Genomic DNA, 20,399 nt, shown 5'->3' on the forward strand with positions numbered 1-20,399 from the left:
TGTGCACAAAAATCACTTGTTCCAGTTCTGATTTCATATAGAAGACAAAACTTGGCAGCCCTCTGAGAATACTTATATTCCAGTATGTTTACAAAAGTAGCTCATGCTGTATTTCTTGACCTTTCCCTACTGAAGAACTGCTGATCACCTTTTCAGACAGCTACCGATTACCATACTGTAACACACTGAACATGCAGTATCTTTGCCAAATCAAATTTTTAAAGTTCACTTGCAATTTACCATGAAGTTTTTGAGTCATCTCAACATCCATTCTTAAGTATAAACTGAAAACTACATTTACTGGAAATATCCTTTCAGAGATGAAATGACACATGCCAGATCCCTGACCTATAGGCACTTGATAAAATTAGGTGATGACTATGATGAAGTACAGCTTCTGGAAAAAAAGAAAGAAAACACTAATTGGAAATTTACCTCTGCCAAGTCCAAAGCAGATTAAGGAAAAGAGCATTGATTTAACTTCAACAAAGCAGAAAATAGAATTCTAGACATCAGCCTTTCAAAGTGTTTTAAAGCCCAAGGTAAAGTACCTGCATTTTCATTTGGGTCTCTTAATAAAAGTGAGTTTTCAAAGGGTTTGAGTGATTGGAGTTTTGACTTTGTGAGTAGTTATTTATTTACCTTTTTGAATGCTGAAAAGGATGACAAGACCCTAATCTCTTTTTCAGTGGAATATTGGTAGTGATTATAATTGACTCGGTATTTTTCACCCAGCTGGGCTAGAGAGTCTTGAGAAAAATAGTGCAGCAGTCAACAGGTGAGCTACTGCTGCCAGCAGCTCTTTGTGAAGCACACGGGGCAACAAAGAGGAAAATTTTCCAGCTTGATTTTCTGCCTCGCACTGTAGCAGCAGCACCAGTGACTCCGCTGAGCATCTCTGACCTTGCCATGCTGGGTGGGGGCTGTGCATTATTCCCTGCTTTCGCCCCCAAACAGAAGTCTGGTTTACATGTCTCATTTCTCCTTTTAGCTTATATGGGAGCTTTTGGCTCCCATCAGATTTCTGGCGACGTTACTGCATGAGGGTGGCAATGTCTGATGGGCATGGACTGGATCATGGAGCTATTTCAGTAATCATGTTTCCTGTCCACTTTCCCGGTGACGTTCTGCATCAGAGACATGTTTTCATCTATTAAGCAGCAGAATCAAGTGATTGTGCGCTGAGGGCTGTGAAAGAGCAGTAGCACTATTTTAGAGAAAGGAGTTCTTTTAAAGAAGAGTAGCTTAATCATGAAAGGGATTACACAGAGTGATGGGACTGAGATAGCAGGAAATTGGATTTGCTGTTTTAGGACATAACTGTCTGATGTGCCTATGGCTAGGGACAGTATGGAAAGGCACTGGAATACAAAATTATTCATATCTAGTTGAGGGTGGACCTGCATCTATATCGATCCGCTTTATTTTATGGCACCACATTGATGACTACACAGGAAAGGTGATGCTGCTCTCTTGTTCCAACTTGACAAAAGCACAAATCACAGCTGGCAACAATTTGCATTTCTTTGGACGTGTATGGAGAAGTTCCCAATGATTAGCTGTGCACTGAAACGGGATGAATCTTCAGCCTCTAGACTGACCAGCCTAGGTCTTGAGTTGAAGCACACTGGAGAGCCAAGGAGGAAACCCCTGCTCTGTTCCTGTGCTGCATATCCTGCTGATCTTTTTAAGTTATTTTTGTAGGAGGGAAGAACTCTCTTACACCTTTTCTAGATGGATTGTAGATTTTTTTTTTTCTCATTTAGCGTTTCTCTATTTAGTTGCCTAATAAGTTCCACCTCTCTCTCTCTGTGGATAAGTACGATGATAAAAATACACAGGTTTTCACTCTATCCCATTCTTTTGTTGTTCTGCCAAGTAACAGAGCAGATGACTTTGTTATCCAGAGAAACACTTTGAGGAATTGATTGGGTTGCATGTGATAAGCTCTCCAGCACTAGTTTTCCAGCATCAAAGCACTGATTTTTTTTATTATTTTTTTTTCTGCAGTCCCTTGGGCAAATGTCATGGAAAGATACAGGCACCTTTTTGTCAGTACTAAATGACAAACATCATTTAGTAAAACTTTGAATTGCCTTGCAAAATTTTTATAACTCTATAATGCACTAATTCGTGATGCAGATATTTTTAAACATTTTAGGTAACATAAAACACACTCCTGTAAAAATCCCTGCGCACTCAAAAACCATATTTTTGGGTGCTTGTATATACACTAAATAAAATCTTTCAAAGTGTCTAAATGCTTCTAGGCATTGAATCATTTCTGAAAAGGAAATTGAACATTAAATACGCTCCCACATCATTTAACCATGTTCAAAACGTGTCAGCTTAAAAAAAATCAAATTCTCTTTGAGACACCTAATTTAACTATTTGCAGATTTTCATCTCTTCTACCAACCAAGGGAATCTGCTTTAGGCCAGAGATATCCCCAGTAAAACCAAAAATATTGAGGAGAGAAACAGGGACAGAGATAGCTCATTGTAGGCTAAGACAGGCTTCAAATAACCCAAATAAGTTAGAGAATGGCAGATTTACCATGACTTTGCAGAGTAAGTGAAGAGTGACTGTGTTTAATATCCTGATAGTGCTCCTGAAAGGTGCCTGAAAGCGTTTCTCCTGATTCGGTCACCCCTAATCCATAACAAGGCACCTGTATCTGCACGCCTTCTCACAGATATTTTAGGGTACTGAAGGCTAAATATCATCACGTACATTTAAATGCATTTACTAGGATCACAGAGGGTATAAATAGGTGTTCCTGCCTCTTTCAAGGCACCTGTAAGACATTGAATGACTACGTGATTTAAAAGCTGCTTCCAATATCGGGCACCACAAAGATTTAAAAACAGACTAAGAATGTTTCAGATAATCTTGTTGAGCTCGATATTGTACTCAAAATCTGAGTCATTAGCAGTCAAAAACTTTCAGTGCTAACTGTCCATTTATCAGTAAAACAGAACAGTGAATCAGAAGAAAGAAATATACTGTTTTATTGCTGTTCTTAAGGGGTTGATTTGCAAATGGGGTGTGCTAGAGGGCCTTGCTAGCAAGCCCGGTCCTGCAAAACAGATTGTTCCCACTTAACCCTCAACCCTCCAAATGCTCTGACTGACCACTGATGATTTAATCTATATTGCTCTATTATTGACTGCAGTGAGACTACTCATATATTTAATAACTCTGCTGAATCAGAATATAATTCTATAAACTACATCATTCTAGTGCCTAATTTAAGAGCATAATTTATATCTGTCAAGTGATTTCTGTTTGTTGAAAGTTTCTTCTCTGTGGAAACAGATGACTACTCTGCTCATCTCACCTGCCTAGTCACTCTTTGAGCATGTAAAACATTCTGTGTGGGTATAAGGGTGATCCTTACGTCCTTATGCAGAGACATGAGGGGCTGACAACGGAGGTCATAGTGAATCAGTGCTTGGCCCTTCCTTTCTATTATTTGATGTGAGAGCCGGGTTAAGAACTCCTGAATCACAGCTTTGTTTGAGTCTTGGCATTTCTGTTGTTCCACAGACGTGTTTTTTAGCAGAATATCACATCATCCCATGTCTCTGGATGATGAGCCAATGAAATAGGATGACAGCAAAAAAGACCAAAGAGAAGTTTTTCTAGAGTCTCACTCTGCTAAAGACCACTTCTAGGCACCGTTTGGGGGGATATTTTAGAGGTGGATTTGGAAAGCAAAGCTGAGAAAGACAGTACAAGCATCAGATAGCCAGTCTGTTCTCTGGCTGTTGAGGACAACATTGAGGTGATCCCATTTGTAATCAGCACTGCCTGAAGACAAACTGTCCCCAGCAGGACAATCTTTTACAGACTTCTGAAAAGATTGTCTCTAATCTCTACTGCCTCTAGACAGCATGAGGAATTGACAAAATGCATTATATTCTGATAGATCCTGAGAGATCTTGTTTTGGGTTCAGCTTCATCTGAAACTGTCTGGAGGAGAAGGCAGAAGAGAGTCTGGAATTGTTTTAGTGACTCCTGCTTATGGCGTATTTTCAGATTCTTTATTTTTTACATGACATGCATTTCTGAGTGGCCTTGTAATCTTTTCACTATTAGGACACTTTTATTTGGGTATCTTTTACTGTGTGCACAAACTCTGCAAGCAGAATTGCATGCAACCTTATGAGTACACACAGTTACTTACTGGGTAGTGTACACAGCAGGTAGCTAGGACTGAAATATGATTACACTAAATATTAATAAGCTCTTCAGCTCTAAAGCTGATAATGACTAAGATTTTTCCTAGCCAGACAGTTGTCAGTCAAGTTGGGAGATGCAGCCCTTGTTGCTGCTTGGGCGAGGCTGATTTTGCCCTTGCTCAATCACAGACACCTGGACCACAAGCTGGGCTGAGGATGAGCTGTCTGAGCCATAAAACTCTGGATGGAGCATTGTGTGCAAGGGAATGGAGGCCAGGACAGGGCTATGGATTCAGTTTCAGTTTATGCTACTCATTCTCTCAAAAAGCATAGCTGTACTGTTCAACTTATTTGTCCCAAGATCTGAGAAGTGTAAACCTCCTTGGGACAGATGTTCTGTTATTCCTTTACTCTGAAGGTTTTTGAACCCAGTGTTCAAAATGATAACACTCATTGAGTAATGTCATCAGACACAGAAGTCCCCTTTTCATATGAACTTCTAGTCATTGTGGAAAACTCCGTGTGGAAGTTCTCCCATCTGAATTGATGCCACTAGAAGCAACCAGAGGGCATCTCTTGAAACTAGAGCAAGGAAGAATAGCTGTGACAGATGAGCTTTGCTTCCTTTTCCACATCAGTGTTGTGTGACATAATTTTCTGTTGTGACATTGTGTGATTCCATACCTATGGAATATTTTTCTATTAAACAGGAAAACGTGTCAGGTAAGACAAAACATTACCTGTGACTAGGAGAGATGGAATTGTACTTAAAGCTTGTACAAAATAATTGTCAACTAAAAAAAATTCCTCTAGTTACATGCTGGAAAAGAGTTATACAGTTATTTTTACTGTGCGGCTATCAATGTAACTGCAGGATTGACCCAGAGTCACCAGCCGCAAGACTCATGTCTAAATCAATAACTTATAAATTCATGCTTTGTTACAGGCTGAGTATGAAGTTTAGCAAAGTTAAAGGTACTAAGGTTCATTGCTTAGGTTCAATAGTTAGCAACATTTCAATATTAACTTTCAATAGAAATGAAAATACTACATTAGTTTTTGTCGCACCAGTGCTGAATATTTCGTTTGTTTCTGCAGAAAGGGCTTTCAATCACCTGTCAAATAAAAAACAAAACAAAACAACAAATTGCAGAATATAATTATACACATACATGATGACAGCATATATGATGGCTACTGAAAGTGTTGCTGTACCTATTAACTCTTTTATCTTTGTGATGATCTTCATCTCCCAAAATACCTTAGAATCCTAATAGTCTTGGATCTATTTATGTGTACTTAATAAAATGGAATATATTGACTGTGGTGCTACTTTCACTGGAACATTCTTAAGACTTTACGTAGGATAAAGAGGATAATGAGACATTGATGTATTGGCCAAGAAGCCAATTAAACAAGATGTAGGCGCATATTGTTTGTTCCGATGGCCTGTGGAGTTGAACTAAATGATAAACTAGGTTGGAACTATATCTCTCTTGTCCATGAACACTACAAAAGTTCTTCCATAACTAATATTGAAAACAGTTAACTCCAAATTAAATCATTTATTATGGACGGTAAAGTAACACGTTGATACTTTCTTCTATATGACTTCTTCATGGAAACTAGATGTGAATATAAATGTTCAGAGCCATTATAGCGTAAATAGGCTTAGAGTAGTGCTAAGAGACAGCACGTTACACTACGCCCTTTATACACATGGACAGTTTTAGAAAACCTCTCTCAGCTCTTTTTCCATGAAGACAATAGTGGTAATTGCTTGAGACTGAAGCATTTTTAGCTTGTTTCTTCCATAGCTTTTAGATGGTTGCTTTTTTCAGCTTGGTAAATAAAGAACTTGTGATGATTAGGTCAGTTCAAAGAATAAAGTTATCCTGGCATAATTAAGCATCTTAAGATGTGCCTTCCAGCCTGACTGACGTGGCTTTTTCTATATCATAAAATGATATGTCTGCTCTCACAAGCTTCCAGACGGTGCGATAGTAGCAATGTTCACTGGGGGGAGACACAAAAAGAATGTGGCCATGTGCACAATCCAGAATAGGGAGAAGGATCTACACAAAATTAGAGAAGTATCCCAGTCCTTTCAGCACAGATGTTATGGTATATGCCACAGGAAAGATTCCAATCATACAGTCACAAATGTATAAATGGACTAAATACTCTGATACTTCAAGGGGTTTTTGTGTAGTCAGTATGGGAAGTAGATAGAAAAGCAAAGGGACTTTTAACAGCTCAGCTGCATCGGGAAATGGGCTCCTAGCCATTAGCATCATTGGTTTCTTGGACTCCCTGAGTTTATGATGAACTTGCAGCCAAACTCCATGAGGTGAGTGTCAACAGCACATCAGAATAAGATAAAGTGCCCAAGGCATGTTTGCTCTCAGGCTTTCCTTTGAACTTTTAAGCTCCATGTTGGCGCTGTTGTGTGTGGTTTACTTTTAACAGGTAATCTGAAGGGATTATGGAGGTTATTTGCATTATGTATTCTTTTTGTACAGGTAGAGACAAAAGGACATCCATAAGGTATCAATTAGTATAGATGACAGGCCCAAAAGCATGGGTAAAACGTAGGGACGCAGGTTTGAAAGATTGTTCTTAATATATGTTTAGATAATTAGATATTAGCTTAGAGAAAGTTATATATGTCAGAATGTCATGGAGACTAAAGTGATTTTTCAAAGGTTCACCATAGAAAATCCGGTTTTGTACAGCCAAGTCAATTTATGTAGAAAACCTCAAAACTCTGTGAAGCAAAGAACTGGCTGAAAACAGATGGGAAGCCGAGTCTAAATGCTGCGGCATCTTAAAGACATACATTATTGACATATACAGAGGTTATTTTAGTTTTGCAGAGGAGAAGAATGGGCTGGAGCAGCTGCAGGAAGAGGAACACATTTCTGGTGATGGAAGTATCATCTGGTCCTTTGCTGAAGGTGGAAGATCTTAACAGTGCTGAAAGGAATGGGACATATTTCAGATAGCTTGTTAAAAACAAAGAATACCTAACATGACCAAACCAGAAACTACTCTGCCTCCTGACAATCATTGTATTACTGTGTGATTTCATGAGTTTTAAGGTGAATGAAATGATTTTAAGAAGTCTTATGAAGCTTTAAAAGGAGATTGCTTAGAAAGAAAACCAGAAATATTAAAGCTTCTGTTAAAGCTTGCGTAGTCATGGATCTTCCTGAGGAATGAGTGCAGAATATATCTGCCTGATATTGAGAGGGGCATGGCAAAAACATCATGCCCACACTAAAGAATGAGAAGGAATTTGGAACTGACACTTCTAGGACAGCTGCATACCATGAACTGGATGGACATGAAGCAGTAGTTCAAGCACATACCAAATAGCATAAACACTTGGAGACCAAAAAGTCTATCTATCTGCTTTGGAGTCTTTGAGAGAAGCTGAGATTGCACTTTGGGGTGAGGGAGAAGGGGGTATGAAAACATAGAACTAAACTACAAGCAATAGGAGATCTCCTAGATGGCAGAACAGACAAGGGGAAAAGACCTTTGGGAGTATCACTGGAGTCAGTACCTCTCCTGCATGCCTTTTGTTCATCATGGTATCCCCTGGGAAGTTTTAATCAAGCATGACAAGTTAATGGAAGAGGTGGAAGAGTGGTTGGAAGTCATGGGCATAATCCAAAAGTTACAGTGACTTTGAAAACTGATTCTGAAAATTTTTTAACCCCCACAGGGTCATAAATCAAAGGTACCACCTGGAACAGGAGGGACTCGTACAAGTGTCGTACATAGTAGGTATATTTGTTAGTATCATTTATTGGTTGCAGGACTTTACTCCAGTTAATGACTCTCTTCTGAGGATCCACACTTGTGACCTGAAAACAGGGCTCAAGACAAGTGAGAGAGGAAATGAAGGCTCCCCTATTCCCCCTGTGTGACCCCCTCACAGCCTGGGAACCAAGGAGACAAGCATTCTTCTGCTGAGTGTTTCTCCTGCAGGAGGCAAGTCATGAGTTTTCAATTGCAGAATATTTGTCTGTGTTTTATTCTGTTTACCATCACATGCCTGAGTCTGCAGAACTGACTCAGGCTAAAGGTATGATAGAACAGGGACTGTGCTTTTGAAATAAAACTTACCTGAAAGAACGAACAGATGGTTTTCTCCTTATTTCTCCTGAGAAGTACTCAGAGGTGCATGCAAAAAGAGTGAAGTTGGGACAAGTTTTAGCAAGTGACCCCATTCATTTCTTCCAACCAGGTCATATTAAGGAGTATGAATGTTTATGGGAGAGTGGGACCAAGCAAGGCAACAGGGTGCTGAGAGCATGTATTGGAGATTATGTTTATCATGCCATTGAAGGATTAGGGAAGGGCAGGCTAGTTTGTCACTTTTTATTTTAATGTTTTATTCTTCATACACAGTTTCTTGACATGTCTTCTGTTATCTCTTTTGTGGAAGTTGGAAAAGCTCTTCTGCTTGCTGCTGAATGGTAGCGCTCCACCAATCTGCCCTATAAGCTCTGAAAGCTCATGGATCAATGTGATACGGCTATGGGATCAAAGGCAGAGTTTCTGAACTCACCTACAGGAACATGAGCTGTAATGCACAAGGGAGATTCTGCAGACCCAATGATCCTGTGAGGCAGACCTCATGAATCAGTAGAATCTGATATAATACGCAAGCCCTAAAACAACTGTCTTTTATTATTTTTCTTTTTTTTTTTTTCCAAAGTAAAACTATGTTTCTTTTGCTGATGTAATTTCTCTTTTTAAAATACAATTACGTGATAAATCTGGTACATGCTAAGCAGGTCGTCCATGGAACTAAGCAGATTTCTCTCATCTAAGGATTTGGCTTTCAGAGTTTTTTTAGCCCATCAATTTCAGCACAGTTTTGCATGCTAAAAATAGTAATCAAATCTAACTAACAAATCTAAAAACTCCCAAATTTATTTCCCCCAGATGATGTAGCTATTTTAGGTAATGCTTGGTTTATATGTACATCACACATGTTTGTATACAAATGGTGAGATAACCTTTCAGACAAGCTTCTGCTCTTTGCTCAATCTTGTTTAATCAGATTTCCATCACTTCCAAATATTGCCCATTTTATGACTATAAGACTTTTTTGTTAAGTGGAACATTAAAGAAAATAAAGTAAGAGTGAAAAATAACCAAAATATATTTGATAACATATAGACCAAAGATAAAATATTCAGTAAATGTGGAGCTGCTATGCATCAGGATTCCTGCAACAGCCACTGCAAAATACTTGGCTTCCCAAGAGTTGCCTGTGCCTAATTGTTATCCCAGGGAAGCTCCCAAGTACTATTTTTTTCCAAGTGACTCTTCCATGAAAGGGTAGAATTTCTGTGAGTAGAAAACAGCAGGAGTTACGATCCAAAAAAGGTCCATTTGGCTAGATCTTTAAGGACTCACTTAGGACTCCTACAGAAAAGGTTTTTTTCTCCATCTGTTTAAAAAGATATATTTTCGTTTTAATGACTTGCTTTTTCAAAATATCTGGAAATGTATGTAAGCTCCAGAAAAAATGAAAAAAAGTTGAAAAAGACTAGAATTTGAATTGCCACCACAAACCCTTCTCATTCATCCCAAAACAACCTCCCTCAATGAAAATCCTCTTGGGAAATCATGGAATCATGGAACAGTTTGGGTTGGAAGGGACCTTTAAAGGTCATCTAGTTCAACCTCCCCTGCAATAGGCAGTGACATCTTCAACTAGATCAGGTTGCTCAGGGCCCCATCCAACCTGACCTTGAATGTTTCCAGGGATGGGACATCTACCCCCTCTCTGGGCAACCTGTGCCAGTGTTTCACCACCCTCACTGTAAAAAATTTCTTCCTTATATGTAGTCTACATCTTCCCTCTTTTAGTTTAAAGCCATTACTCCTTGTCCTATCACAGGAGAAAGTGAGGGGTACCATCTCTTCTTCAGTTTACCTTGATTAAAGAGGAGGAGGTGGTGGGTGCAACAGGGTGTTGAAGGGAAATGCAGACAATTCTTAGTGCAATTGAAAAGTGCTTGGGACATCTGGGGTCAATTCAAAGCTCCACTGGAGATTTTCTGGGTAAAGAAGGGGAATGCACTTGATCATCCTATGACTCAGTTTCTTGTCCATAGAATTATGAAAATAGGTGGTATTGTAATAACAGAAGCACTGAAGATTGCTGAGATCATTAAAGGAGCGATAGAGAGGGATTTTTCAGGAATACTGCCACCCCTAGAGAGGTTCTGAGGCTATTTTAGACAGCACTACAGCATATTACTCCCTTGTCCAACCCGTTAAAAGGGGAACAACGTTCCAGCAAACGGGATTTACCAGCTATGGTAAATAGGTGGGTATGCTATGGTAAAAAAGTACCGATTTACCAGTAATTCCCAAATTTCTTTGGCAGTGCAGTCTATATACATTTCCTCACAGCATGCAGCCGCCCATATAGCACATACGTAGCAACTGACAACAGACTTGTTTTTCACATATTCCCTTGGACTTAGTCGGCGGCTCCCCTCCTCCTTCCCAGGGACTGCAGCCCGCAGGACTCCTGCGAGCCCCGCCGCCCTCCCTCCAGGCTGCTGAAAGGAAACCTTTCCTTTCTTCTCCGGTTCCCGCTGCCGGCTGCGTTTGGGCTGTTCCCGCAGCGCTGCCCTCGGCGGCAGCCGGGGCGCGGGGAGCCGCGGAGCTTCGGCCCCCCCAAGCCCGGCGGGTCTCTGGCCGTGGGGTGCCTGCGCCCTCCGGCCCGAAAGCCGCCTTCTTTCCCCCCCCCGCTCGCCCGTCCAGGCCAGGAGGCTGGGCATCCGCAGCCCTCGGAGCGCCCCAGCGACGCTTCTTTACGCCACCCGGGAGATGGGTTTCTCCTCCTCTCTTTTCTTTCAAGCACTTGGGTGAAGTCCATTGAACTTTCCCAGGTCGCGCATCCAGCACAACGCCTCTACGCCCTTGCTGGGATATTTCTGAGGGCTGAGGGCACTACGGTGCTATTGATGCTCATCTCGCCATTCCAGAGCAGAATGGCTTCTTCGACCTCTAGTTATATGGTAACAAGGGGAAAATTTCCTGAAATTAGACTACTGCAGGAACTCTGGTTTTAGTCACAGCTGTCATCCGAGAAACAAATTTCCAGGCATTTTTAATCTAATTCACTTAATTTTTACGTAACTGAATTAGAAAATGTGATTAAGCATGGCAGAATCTTCGGCATCGAGCCTGCCTAACCTTTAGTGAAACATGAAACAGAGGAGAAACTTATTAGAAGTAAGAAGAAATGGTGAAACCGTCTGTGTGGATTTGGTACAACCGTTACTTGTTGTACAACCTACAACCGTAGGAGGATTAGAGGCATAAAAGCTCAAGGGCGGGGGGATGGGGAGCAGGGAAGAAAAGAGGATAATGACCTTTTCAGCTAAAATTCTTGCCGCGATTCTTTGGCAGGTATTTCAGGGCAGGCACTGTAAAGACATCGTGCGACGCTGAAGAGGTGCTTGCCCGCCCGCGGGTCCCACGCCCACTTTCCCCGTGTCTCTTTCCCTGCTGCCCACGGAGCTCTTTGAGGCAGGGAAAACTCGAGGGCGAAAATCGAAGGCTTGAAACTACCTGATTCTCCCTTGCTGTGGCAGTGACTCCAGTTCAGAGGTCTGGGTTTGGGACACGTTAGCGGGAAGAGCTGACCACCCCCCCCAGCCCCCTTCCCGCGCACGGGGGTTTAACATGGGCTCCAGCCGCGCTCCCGGCGCTGATCCCTGGGATCAGCGGAACAACGATTACAAGCACCTACGGTGCTTAGGTGTGGAGTGTGATCCGTTTCCCACGAACACATACAGTTTAAACGAAAAAGCAAAGACTGGTAAACACCCCGCCGCCCGCTAAAATCACGCTAAAGCCCGCGGAAAGATTTTGGTTTTCAGCCCGGTTCCCTGCAGCGCTGCCCCCGAGTGTTCAAGCGCTGCGGCTTGTGCGAGCGGCGGCCCCTCCGACGGCACGCCCCGGGCGGGGACCCCCGGCAAAGGGACAGAGAGGGACCGGCTCAGCCTGAAAACACCGTCGAAGGGCTCGGGAAAGAAGCAACCTCGGGGCCGGGGAAGGGGCTTGGCGAGGAAGCACTCGGGGCGGGAGCGAAGAGCCCCGGGGGGCGCAGCCACCTCCCCTCCCGGCTGCCCCGGGTGCGGGCGGGGGGTCGCGGTGCGGTGTGCCCGCCGCAGTCCCCGCCAGCCGCCTGCTCTCCTGCTTTGAAAGGCGGAACCACACTGCCGACGGGGCCCTGTTCCCCGCAAAACTAACTCATTAATATAAATCAAATAACGGCGGGGGGGGTCGTGGGGTGGTGGTGGGGGGAAGTGTGTGTGGGGGGAAGAGGTAGGGTGCGCGGCTGCTCATGAATTAAATACAAGTCTCTGACTGTCCTGAACATAGCGACCGTCCCCTTGGGAAGGGTGACGTCTCCCCAGTAACGTGATTGCTTCTTCGGAAGCAGAAACGTGTAAACGCTATAAAACGCGGCGGCGCGGCGGGCAGCTCAGAGCGTGCGGCGGGACGGAGCTCTCCTCTTCTTCCTCCTCCTCCTTCTCCTCATCCTCCGCCGCCGCCCCGGCATCCGCGCAGCGGGGCAGGGCGCAGGCCCCCAAGCAGCGCAGCGCAGCGCATCGCTCCGCTCCGCGCCCGCCCAGCCAGCCTCTCCGGCGAACTCGCGGCTCCGTGAGTAACTTCCCCTCCGCCGCAGCGGCAACTTCCCCGCGGATGAGGAGGGCGCGCCGCTCCCCTCTCCTCTCCCCATCTCCCCTCCCCGACCTGCAGGCACCGTCGGGTCGCGGAGAGCGGGTCTGACCGTCCGGGGCAACAGGGGAGGGACCTTTCTTTTTTACTGCTGAAAAAAGCACAGGTCGCTAAACCCCGGAGCTGCTGCCCCCGCGCACCGCGGCGGGACGGGGGTCGCCTTCGGGGGGTGCCACCTCTCCCTGCCCGCCGGCGGCTCCCTCGCTGCGGCCACCCGGCTGCCGGCGGCGTCTCCCGGTGCCGGTGCCGGTGCGGGTTGCTCGGTGGCCGGTGGGCTCCGGGCGGGTCGGTGTGTGACGGCTGCGCTCTTCCCTCCGCAGGTGGCGGCCATGGAGCACCGCGGCGCCTCTCCGCGCCTCCTCGCCCTCGCCCTCCTCAGCGCCCTCTGCTGGCGGGCACGGGCGCTGCCCCCGCGGGGGGCCGCCTTCCCCGCCGTCCCGCGGTAAGGGCCGCTCTCCGCTCCGCGCCGCTCCGCGCCACGCGTCCCTACCTCCGCGCCCCGCCCGGGCTTGCCCTCCCCCGGGAGGCCGAGGGGGTGTCCCGCTGCGCTTTTCCGACAAGCGCACGGTGCGGCGCGCCCCGTCGGGGAGTGTGTGCTGGGGAGCTGGCGGGCGCGCATCGCCGCGCTTGAGACTTCGGCCAGGCGTGCGGGGCCGAGCCCAGCCGAGCCTGTCCTCCAAAAGCTCCCCGGGACACGATCGCACCCTCAGAGGCACCAGCAGCCACCCTGGCTGGCGGTGACCACCGTGGATGTAGGTGGCGGGGGGGTTGGAATCTTTAAGGTCCCTTCCAGTTCGAACCATTCTATGATTCTGTGTGTGTTAAAATGTGATCCGCTCCGTGTCCATCAAAACAGCCTCGGCTTCTCTTGCGGGAAAGCTCCTTTATCCCCGAAGCTCAGCTAGGCGGACACATATTTTGAAAGAGCAGAGACATACACGGGGAAAACAAAACACGTTAAAAATTCCTAAATCATGAACAAGGGGAAGTGGTCCGTATGGACTGATAAGTAGGTTTTGTCCTGCTGCGTGCTCTGAATTGTTAAAGTTGTTATTAGTTGTCTAACTAAAGTAAATCAGGTGGCAGAAAGGTATGTTTTACATTTAGATGGGAGGAACATAAAGTGTAAAAAGACCAAAGGAAAACAGTATAGCAAAACAGCAGTGACTGATTTTCAAAAGGTGTGACTTGAGTTGCTTTATTTTATGCAATACTACTTGTGGTTTTTTTTACCAGACAGAAGTCTTACATGCCTCAGATATATAAGAAGTACTAATAGCTACAATGACTGTAAAATTACAAGGACTATCCAGCCTATCCTAGCTTTAGTATGTGATTTTTGCAGAGCATCCCATGCAGGGGCTTACTATAGCCACGGGTGCCTGTTGTCTGCCACAGAACATAACAGCAGCTGAAAGAGATGTTTGATGCCAAACTACTGCTACGCAGTCAGATTGCCCTTGATAAAATATGACACATCATAAGAAACGTCAGTTTATGAAAATATGAGGTAACTGTAAATTGGTTTATATAGAGCAATTGCCATGATACATTTTAAAAGATTAGATGCGAACATTTTTTAACTTGCAACTAGCAAATTAGTTTAAACATGAGAGAACGAAAACATGTAGACATACATGACTGCACTTCATATTTAGTTTGAAGCTCTTGAGGGTGTATTTACTTTCTTCAGAGAAGGCCTAAGAACAGTTTCATAGTGCATTTCAATGCACATTCTAGGTTTTAATTAGAAGGTAAGTCCTTCACGGGAACTGTTTGCACTTTGCATGGGTAGAGGCTGGTAATTCCATCCATCATTTATATAAAATATGGTTGTTATGAAAAGCTTCATGGTTGTCACTTGAGGTGTAATTGCCATACATTATGCACTGTTCACTGGAATAAATTGAGTGCAATGACAACATATATCGAGAAAATACGCATTAGAGAGAATGATCTGTTATGTCGATTACTCTACTCTATTACTGAGCATGGATTATATCTGAAAGTGATTTGTATTTTAGCTAGGCTACTTTAAAATACCTTACAGATTGAAGTGGGTAGATGTGCATTTTGACACAAACCAGAATGTAAGTTGCAGTGAAGTGTTGTGTGTCCTCAGCTAACTGTACTTTACATGGTTTCCTTCTCCAACAGATTGGGAAACAGAATGCCATTTGATGGAGCCAGTGAACCTGACCATGCCCACGGGTCATTAAAGTCTGAATCAGACATTTTGCAGAACACACTACCTGAAAATGAGAAATTCTATCTTGATCTGTCCAGAATTATTGACAGGTGAGTTTCTTCGCTATCGTAAATACAAATGATGATGCACTATTTGAATTAGGCCAGAAGACCGGTCACATTTTCAATTTAAGAAATAGGAAAGGAAGAATCAATTACAGAAAAAAACCCACATGGCCTCTGGTAGAATACTGGTAGCAGTAGGAATGCCTGCGGAAATGTTGATTGCATTGCCATGCTAGCATGATGAATTCATTCACTTCCCAGGAAGGGCTAAGAAGTACATTGTGAAAATCTGGAAGTTGTTTTATGAAATTAGCTTAATTTAATATGTACAGTAAATAACTTAAGGAAAGCAGTATGTTTACAAAATGAAAGTTATCAAATTGATATGAACCCAGGTTGTATTGTAGAGTTTATTTATTGTCCATTTCAGAAATGCAAGGCATGCTGATGGAATTTTCACCAGCGTCTACAGCCATCTTTTGGCTAAACTTGCTGTGAAGAGATATCTGCATTCGCTTATTAGAAAACGAGTTAGGTGAGGTGACACTTACATTAGGTAGAGTTTTTTCCTAGCTGGCTTCATTGGAAATTTTTTACTCTTCTGTACCTAAGTTCTCATTTTTTTGTGACTTAGAGATAATGAAAGAAAAACTGATATAATAATGGGGGAGCTGAAAACCCTATATAACAAGTTAGTGGTATTTGTTATGAATGAATATGTTACTATTTATTCCTGATACAGCTGCGAGGGTAGAGCAACAGACACTGCACATCACACTGATAATAAATACTGTCGATATTATAATGATTATCACGCCAATTTGCTAATTTTTTTTATCTGATAGTGTTTTTGCTAGTTTGGCGCATGAATGACAGAAGTGCATACAAACTGATTGATTACTCACTGCTTACATAACAACAGGGCGATGCTCAATGAAATTAAGAAACGATTAGTTTACAGTGAAAACAAAAAGGCATGATTTTTTTTCCTGCTGTAGAACGTATTGCCAGATGTTTGAGAGATCTGTATTATAGAAGGATTTGAAAAAGAATGAGGCAAATCCAGAGACAAGGGATCTGGGTGCAACTTCCAGACCAGGACATTCATAAACTAGTGGTCACAGGATGCTGGGAAGGATCCCTGTATATTTCCCATGTTTTCTTATCCCTAGGCAGCAGCTACTGGGCACACTTGGGAACAGAATAGTAGAATACTTTGGTCTGACCCAATATGACAGTTCCTTTGAGTGCCTATTTCATATGTTCAAAAGCTGAGTGAAAATTAGGTCCTGCGTTTATATCAATGCTGCCTTTGTTCCAGAACATATAGTGCCAGTTTCTCATACGCTATAAACTAACATAGATCATTTAAAGCAGAACACGTTGAGGCTTCCCGAGATTGTGAATGAAAAATAGGCCTCCAAGTCTGGATTTCACAAGGTGTGTTTTGTCTCCTGATACCTCATTAAAACAAGCATTTGTAGCTACGTATGTGATGCTACGCTCTTACTTTCCTCAGAGGCAGGCTCTGTCCACACTGAGTTCCATATGAACAGTGACCGGGTCCTTTAAGATCTTACTGTGACTGAAACCAGTTTGCACCTTGGCATTGCACTAACGTATATTTATGCAAATGAGAGAAATCAGAATAAAGTCAGCTTATTAAAAAGAGTAACCTGGGCTAAGAGAATGAACAGGAGGGAGTCATGAAATCCACACTCAGCCATTTGATCCTGCAGAATTCCTGGGACAGGGACTCTAGAAATCATTGAGTATGGATCCTAACTGCACGGGCCATGGCAAAGTTGAGCAGGAGAAAGAAATCAGTGGAAGGTGTGCCCAAAAAGTCTGACTACTCATCCTTAGAATTTGATCCTAAATTTGATTTGATCCTACTAAAATACGTAGTAAGCAATAGAAGCAGTGTCTTCTTTTCAACAGCAGATCCAATGTCGTAGTTGGAAGCAAACTTGATTTTTGATTTTATTTAGCTAACCAACATTGTAAACTTTGTTTCACTCTTTTAATGGTATCTTCTTTTAAATGGATATCCTCTATTAACTTTTTCTTTGTAATTGTTGTATTGCCAGCTCCCAGGACAGTCCTGTCAAACGCCACTCTGACGCTGTCTTCACTGACAACTACAGCCGCTTTCGAAAGCAAATGGCTGTGAAGAAATACTTAAACTCAGTTTTAACTGGAAAAAGAAGGTATTACAAGAAAGCAAATATACATTGTTTCCATACTTGTATGGTATTAAGGCAGAAAAGATTTATACTCACATATGTATACGGAGGGGACAAACAAAAGGCAATGAACATTAATGACTTCATAACGTAGTTTATAATGTTGTCAAATACAGACAGCGTTTTCTTGTAGTCTGGAGCAGACACTACAATCAGATTAGAATAAAAGGATAAAGAGGAGACAGCATCTGGCAATTTTAAAAAGCTTCTGACAGATTCTTAAAATGGTTTTATTTATTAAAAAGGCCTGTTAAAGAAAAATCAACAGAGCTATGGAACATGAACAAAAATTTTGTAAAGAAAATGCACTATTTGTTGAAAATTTGCCTTTAAGTAAGCACATAAAATGGAAATTTAGAAGTCCCAGAAAGACCTAATCAGTATTGGTGAGAAGTGCCAGCAAATGTTTTTGTAAAGCTTGTATTCTGTTTGTATAGTCACTCATTTAGACAACTGCTTTTAAATTATCACATGCCCTCCCCTATTAAACATGTTATTTCATATGATTTATAACACTTTGGTGTAAGTGTAACAAAACATGCAATAGCTATAGTTAGAAGGTAGCTTTGCTTGCTTGTTCGCTTTTTCTTCTGAGAGCAATAAAGCTTGTTTCTGATCCACAACAGCCAGGAAGAGCTAAACCCCGCTAAACTTCGAGATGAAGCAGAACTTCTTGAACCTTCCTTTTCAGAAAACTATGATTCTGTAGACGAGCTGCTGAGCCACCTCCCGCTGGTATGCCCAGAATTTTCTTTCCTCTTGCTAACTGTCACTGGACTTGACCCATAAAATGAGATTGAGCATAGACGGAGTGTGGCCTATCAGTAAGGCAGAATCATCTAGGAAAGAGCCACGTTCCATGAGACGCTGTATGTTTCTATAGGGATTGTGTCTGAATATAATAATCATTTTAATAACAAAAGTTATCCCATGATTGCTGCTATTCAGAATTCCTAATTAAATGGCCCTCTTAATAATGCGCCTAACTCACTTGGGTGTTTCAGCTTGTGTGCACTGCAGCATAAAACCAGAATTGCCTCATTTTTAATTACAAAGATTATTATTTCTTCAGAGAACAAGCTCAAGAATATTTCTTTTAATAAAAAAAAAAAAAAAAAAGCTGCGCATTTTGTTTAGCCCCTATTTCATTAGAAGGGAAGAAGGGAGTTGCCCCTAGAACTAATAGGATCAGCAACATGAACTCCAAGCATTCAAAAGTCACTTGACTCCCATCCAAGGTGTGCTGCAGAGGGGTCATCTGACATAAAAATATTGCAGTTACTGTTTTCCGTTTAGCTACTACTATTTTTCTAAAATCATTCACAACACATGACACGACATAGAGTTTCTTTGGTCTACTGAAATGTAAACTCTTCTACATCACAGAACTTGCAGGGAAATAAAATTGAAGGGGTAACATAGAAGTGAATTGGGCTTGGTCTTCTCAAAATTGTGTTATGAAATTGACGATAGGATGGGCTTTGGCATTCAGCTGTGTCTCAACTACGAGTAAGAAAAAAGGGTACTCTTGAAGATTTTTTTTTTTCTAGGGGGGAGGAGGGGATAAAAGAGACATTTCTTCAAACTGTTGTTTCCTTCCAGGACTCAAAGAAAATATCCTTTTCCCTTCCACAAATGTAGCAGTTCCTCTAAAGTTCTCAAAGATTAGAAAAGACATAGGCTGCTTATGCCTTAAGGAACAAAATAATTTGTCAAGTGATGGGATTCAGGAAAAATATTTTTTCCAGACAAGATTGTTGCAAAAATATCTGCTCCTGGATTTTGCACCTTGTAAAACTTCTGGCATCGACTAAAGTGAACGAGAGCAGTGGTGCAGCAGGTTGTGGGTGTCTTCCTGGAATTATTTTCAGTCCTTTCCTCTTTTATGGACTGTAATGATGATCCAGATCTCCCTATAGGTGAATCACTTCCTCAGCATTGGCTGTTACTGGTCATTTTATTGCAGTGCTTGGTGGCTGTTATAGTGTGTATCAATACATCTGAATTCATGTATCCGTGCCAAGGATACAGTTGTTTTCAAAGTGAGATGTTGCGATCTATAGGCCAATGTGCGGTAACATTTTTGCCTAATCCTTCAACCTTTCTTCCTCATCCTACAGCCTTGTCTGCTGGCTGTAGTGCTCACCCAGCTCCCGTGAATAGCTCGATCTCATGTTTGCCAGCCCCAAGCACAGCATTTTTTTGCTACCAAGTGGCACTTCTTGTCCACTGTCTGTTTTTATACAGCTCATGATGCAACTGCTTATGGAAACGGCTTTTAAAACATATTCCTCTTTTGCTTTTTAGGACCTCTGAAGGACGCCTGGTAAAGTCTATGAGAAGAACAAGTTATTTTTGAGTTCCACATAGTATTTCAAAGAGATGACTTTAGTCATCAAACCAGAACAAATATGTTGTGAAGTGAAAGTTGTGATATATTTGTTTCTTATGTAATAAAAGTTGATATTTACATTGTAAATATTACTCTAGAGTTCTCTACTGAAAGCTGTACATATGGATGCCAGTTTAACTCATGAGAAGTCTGTGAGTCCATATGCTGTAAATCCTTTAATTCAATAAATTCATTTGAAAATGAGTGTGCAGCTGAAAAGCGCCCATCATTACTAATTAATTGGCCTATTTTAGGTATGGTACAACTTCAGATAAGCCAGTATGATAATAGGGATACATTTCCAGACAGCTTCAGAACCAAATGTAAAAAATATGAGGAAAAGAATGTGCAAAGTGTGTAAAACTGCATTACAAAGATGTCTGAAGGTTACTGCCAAGCCAAAGGGAATACTTTCCTAGCAGCTTACTGAGCAACTAGACAAAATGAAAAAGCATTACAAACTCTCATGGCCTCTCACGGCATCTTTCCTTCCTATTCACATTTTCAATATTTCACAATATACATATTATATTAAG

The 20,399-nt window shown here is 42.4% G+C and overlaps 1 protein-coding gene across 2 annotated transcripts; it reads left to right on the forward strand.

The window, feature by feature from the left end:
* Positions 1-12,208: 12,208 nt before the first annotated feature.
* On the forward strand, positions 12,209-20,067 carry VIP (vasoactive intestinal peptide). 2 transcript variants are annotated; one of them, XM_074578274.1, is made up of 7 exons: positions 12,697-12,894; positions 13,293-13,414; positions 15,130-15,270; positions 15,656-15,760; positions 17,316-17,435; positions 18,098-18,206; positions 19,779-20,067. In XM_074578274.1, the coding sequence occupies exons 2-7, from the start codon at positions 13,302-13,304 to the stop codon at positions 19,785-19,787; spliced, it is 597 nt and encodes a 198-aa protein (XP_074434375.1). In that variant the 5' UTR covers positions 12,697-12,894; positions 13,293-13,301; the 3' UTR covers positions 19,788-20,067. The 2 variants fall into 2 exon arrangements, with proteins under 2 accessions (XP_074434374.1, XP_074434375.1); XM_074578273.1 differs by lacking the exon at positions 15,656-15,760 and having other exon boundaries at positions 12,209-12,894.
* The last annotated feature ends 332 nt before the right edge of the window (positions 20,068-20,399 follow it).

This window comes from Larus michahellis, chromosome 3, assembly GCF_964199755.1.
Source record: "Larus michahellis chromosome 3, bLarMic1.1, whole genome shotgun sequence".
Classification (NCBI taxonomy): Eukaryota; Metazoa; Chordata; class Aves; order Charadriiformes; family Laridae; genus Larus; species Larus michahellis.

Bases quoted from the DNA above. Each gene is read 5' to 3' on its own strand.
- VIP (XM_074578274.1), top strand. From the start codon at position 13,302: ATGGAGCACCGCGGCGCCTCTCCGCGCCTCCTCGCCCTCGCCCTCCTC. The intron at 13,415-15,129 runs GTAAGGGCCGCT...CTTCTCCAACAG, and splicing joins GCCTTCCCCGCCGTCCCGCG to ATTGGGAAACAGAATGCCAT. The intron at 15,761-17,315 runs GTGAGGTGACAC...TTGTATTGCCAG, and splicing joins CTTATTAGAAAACGAGTTAG to CTCCCAGGACAGTCCTGTCA.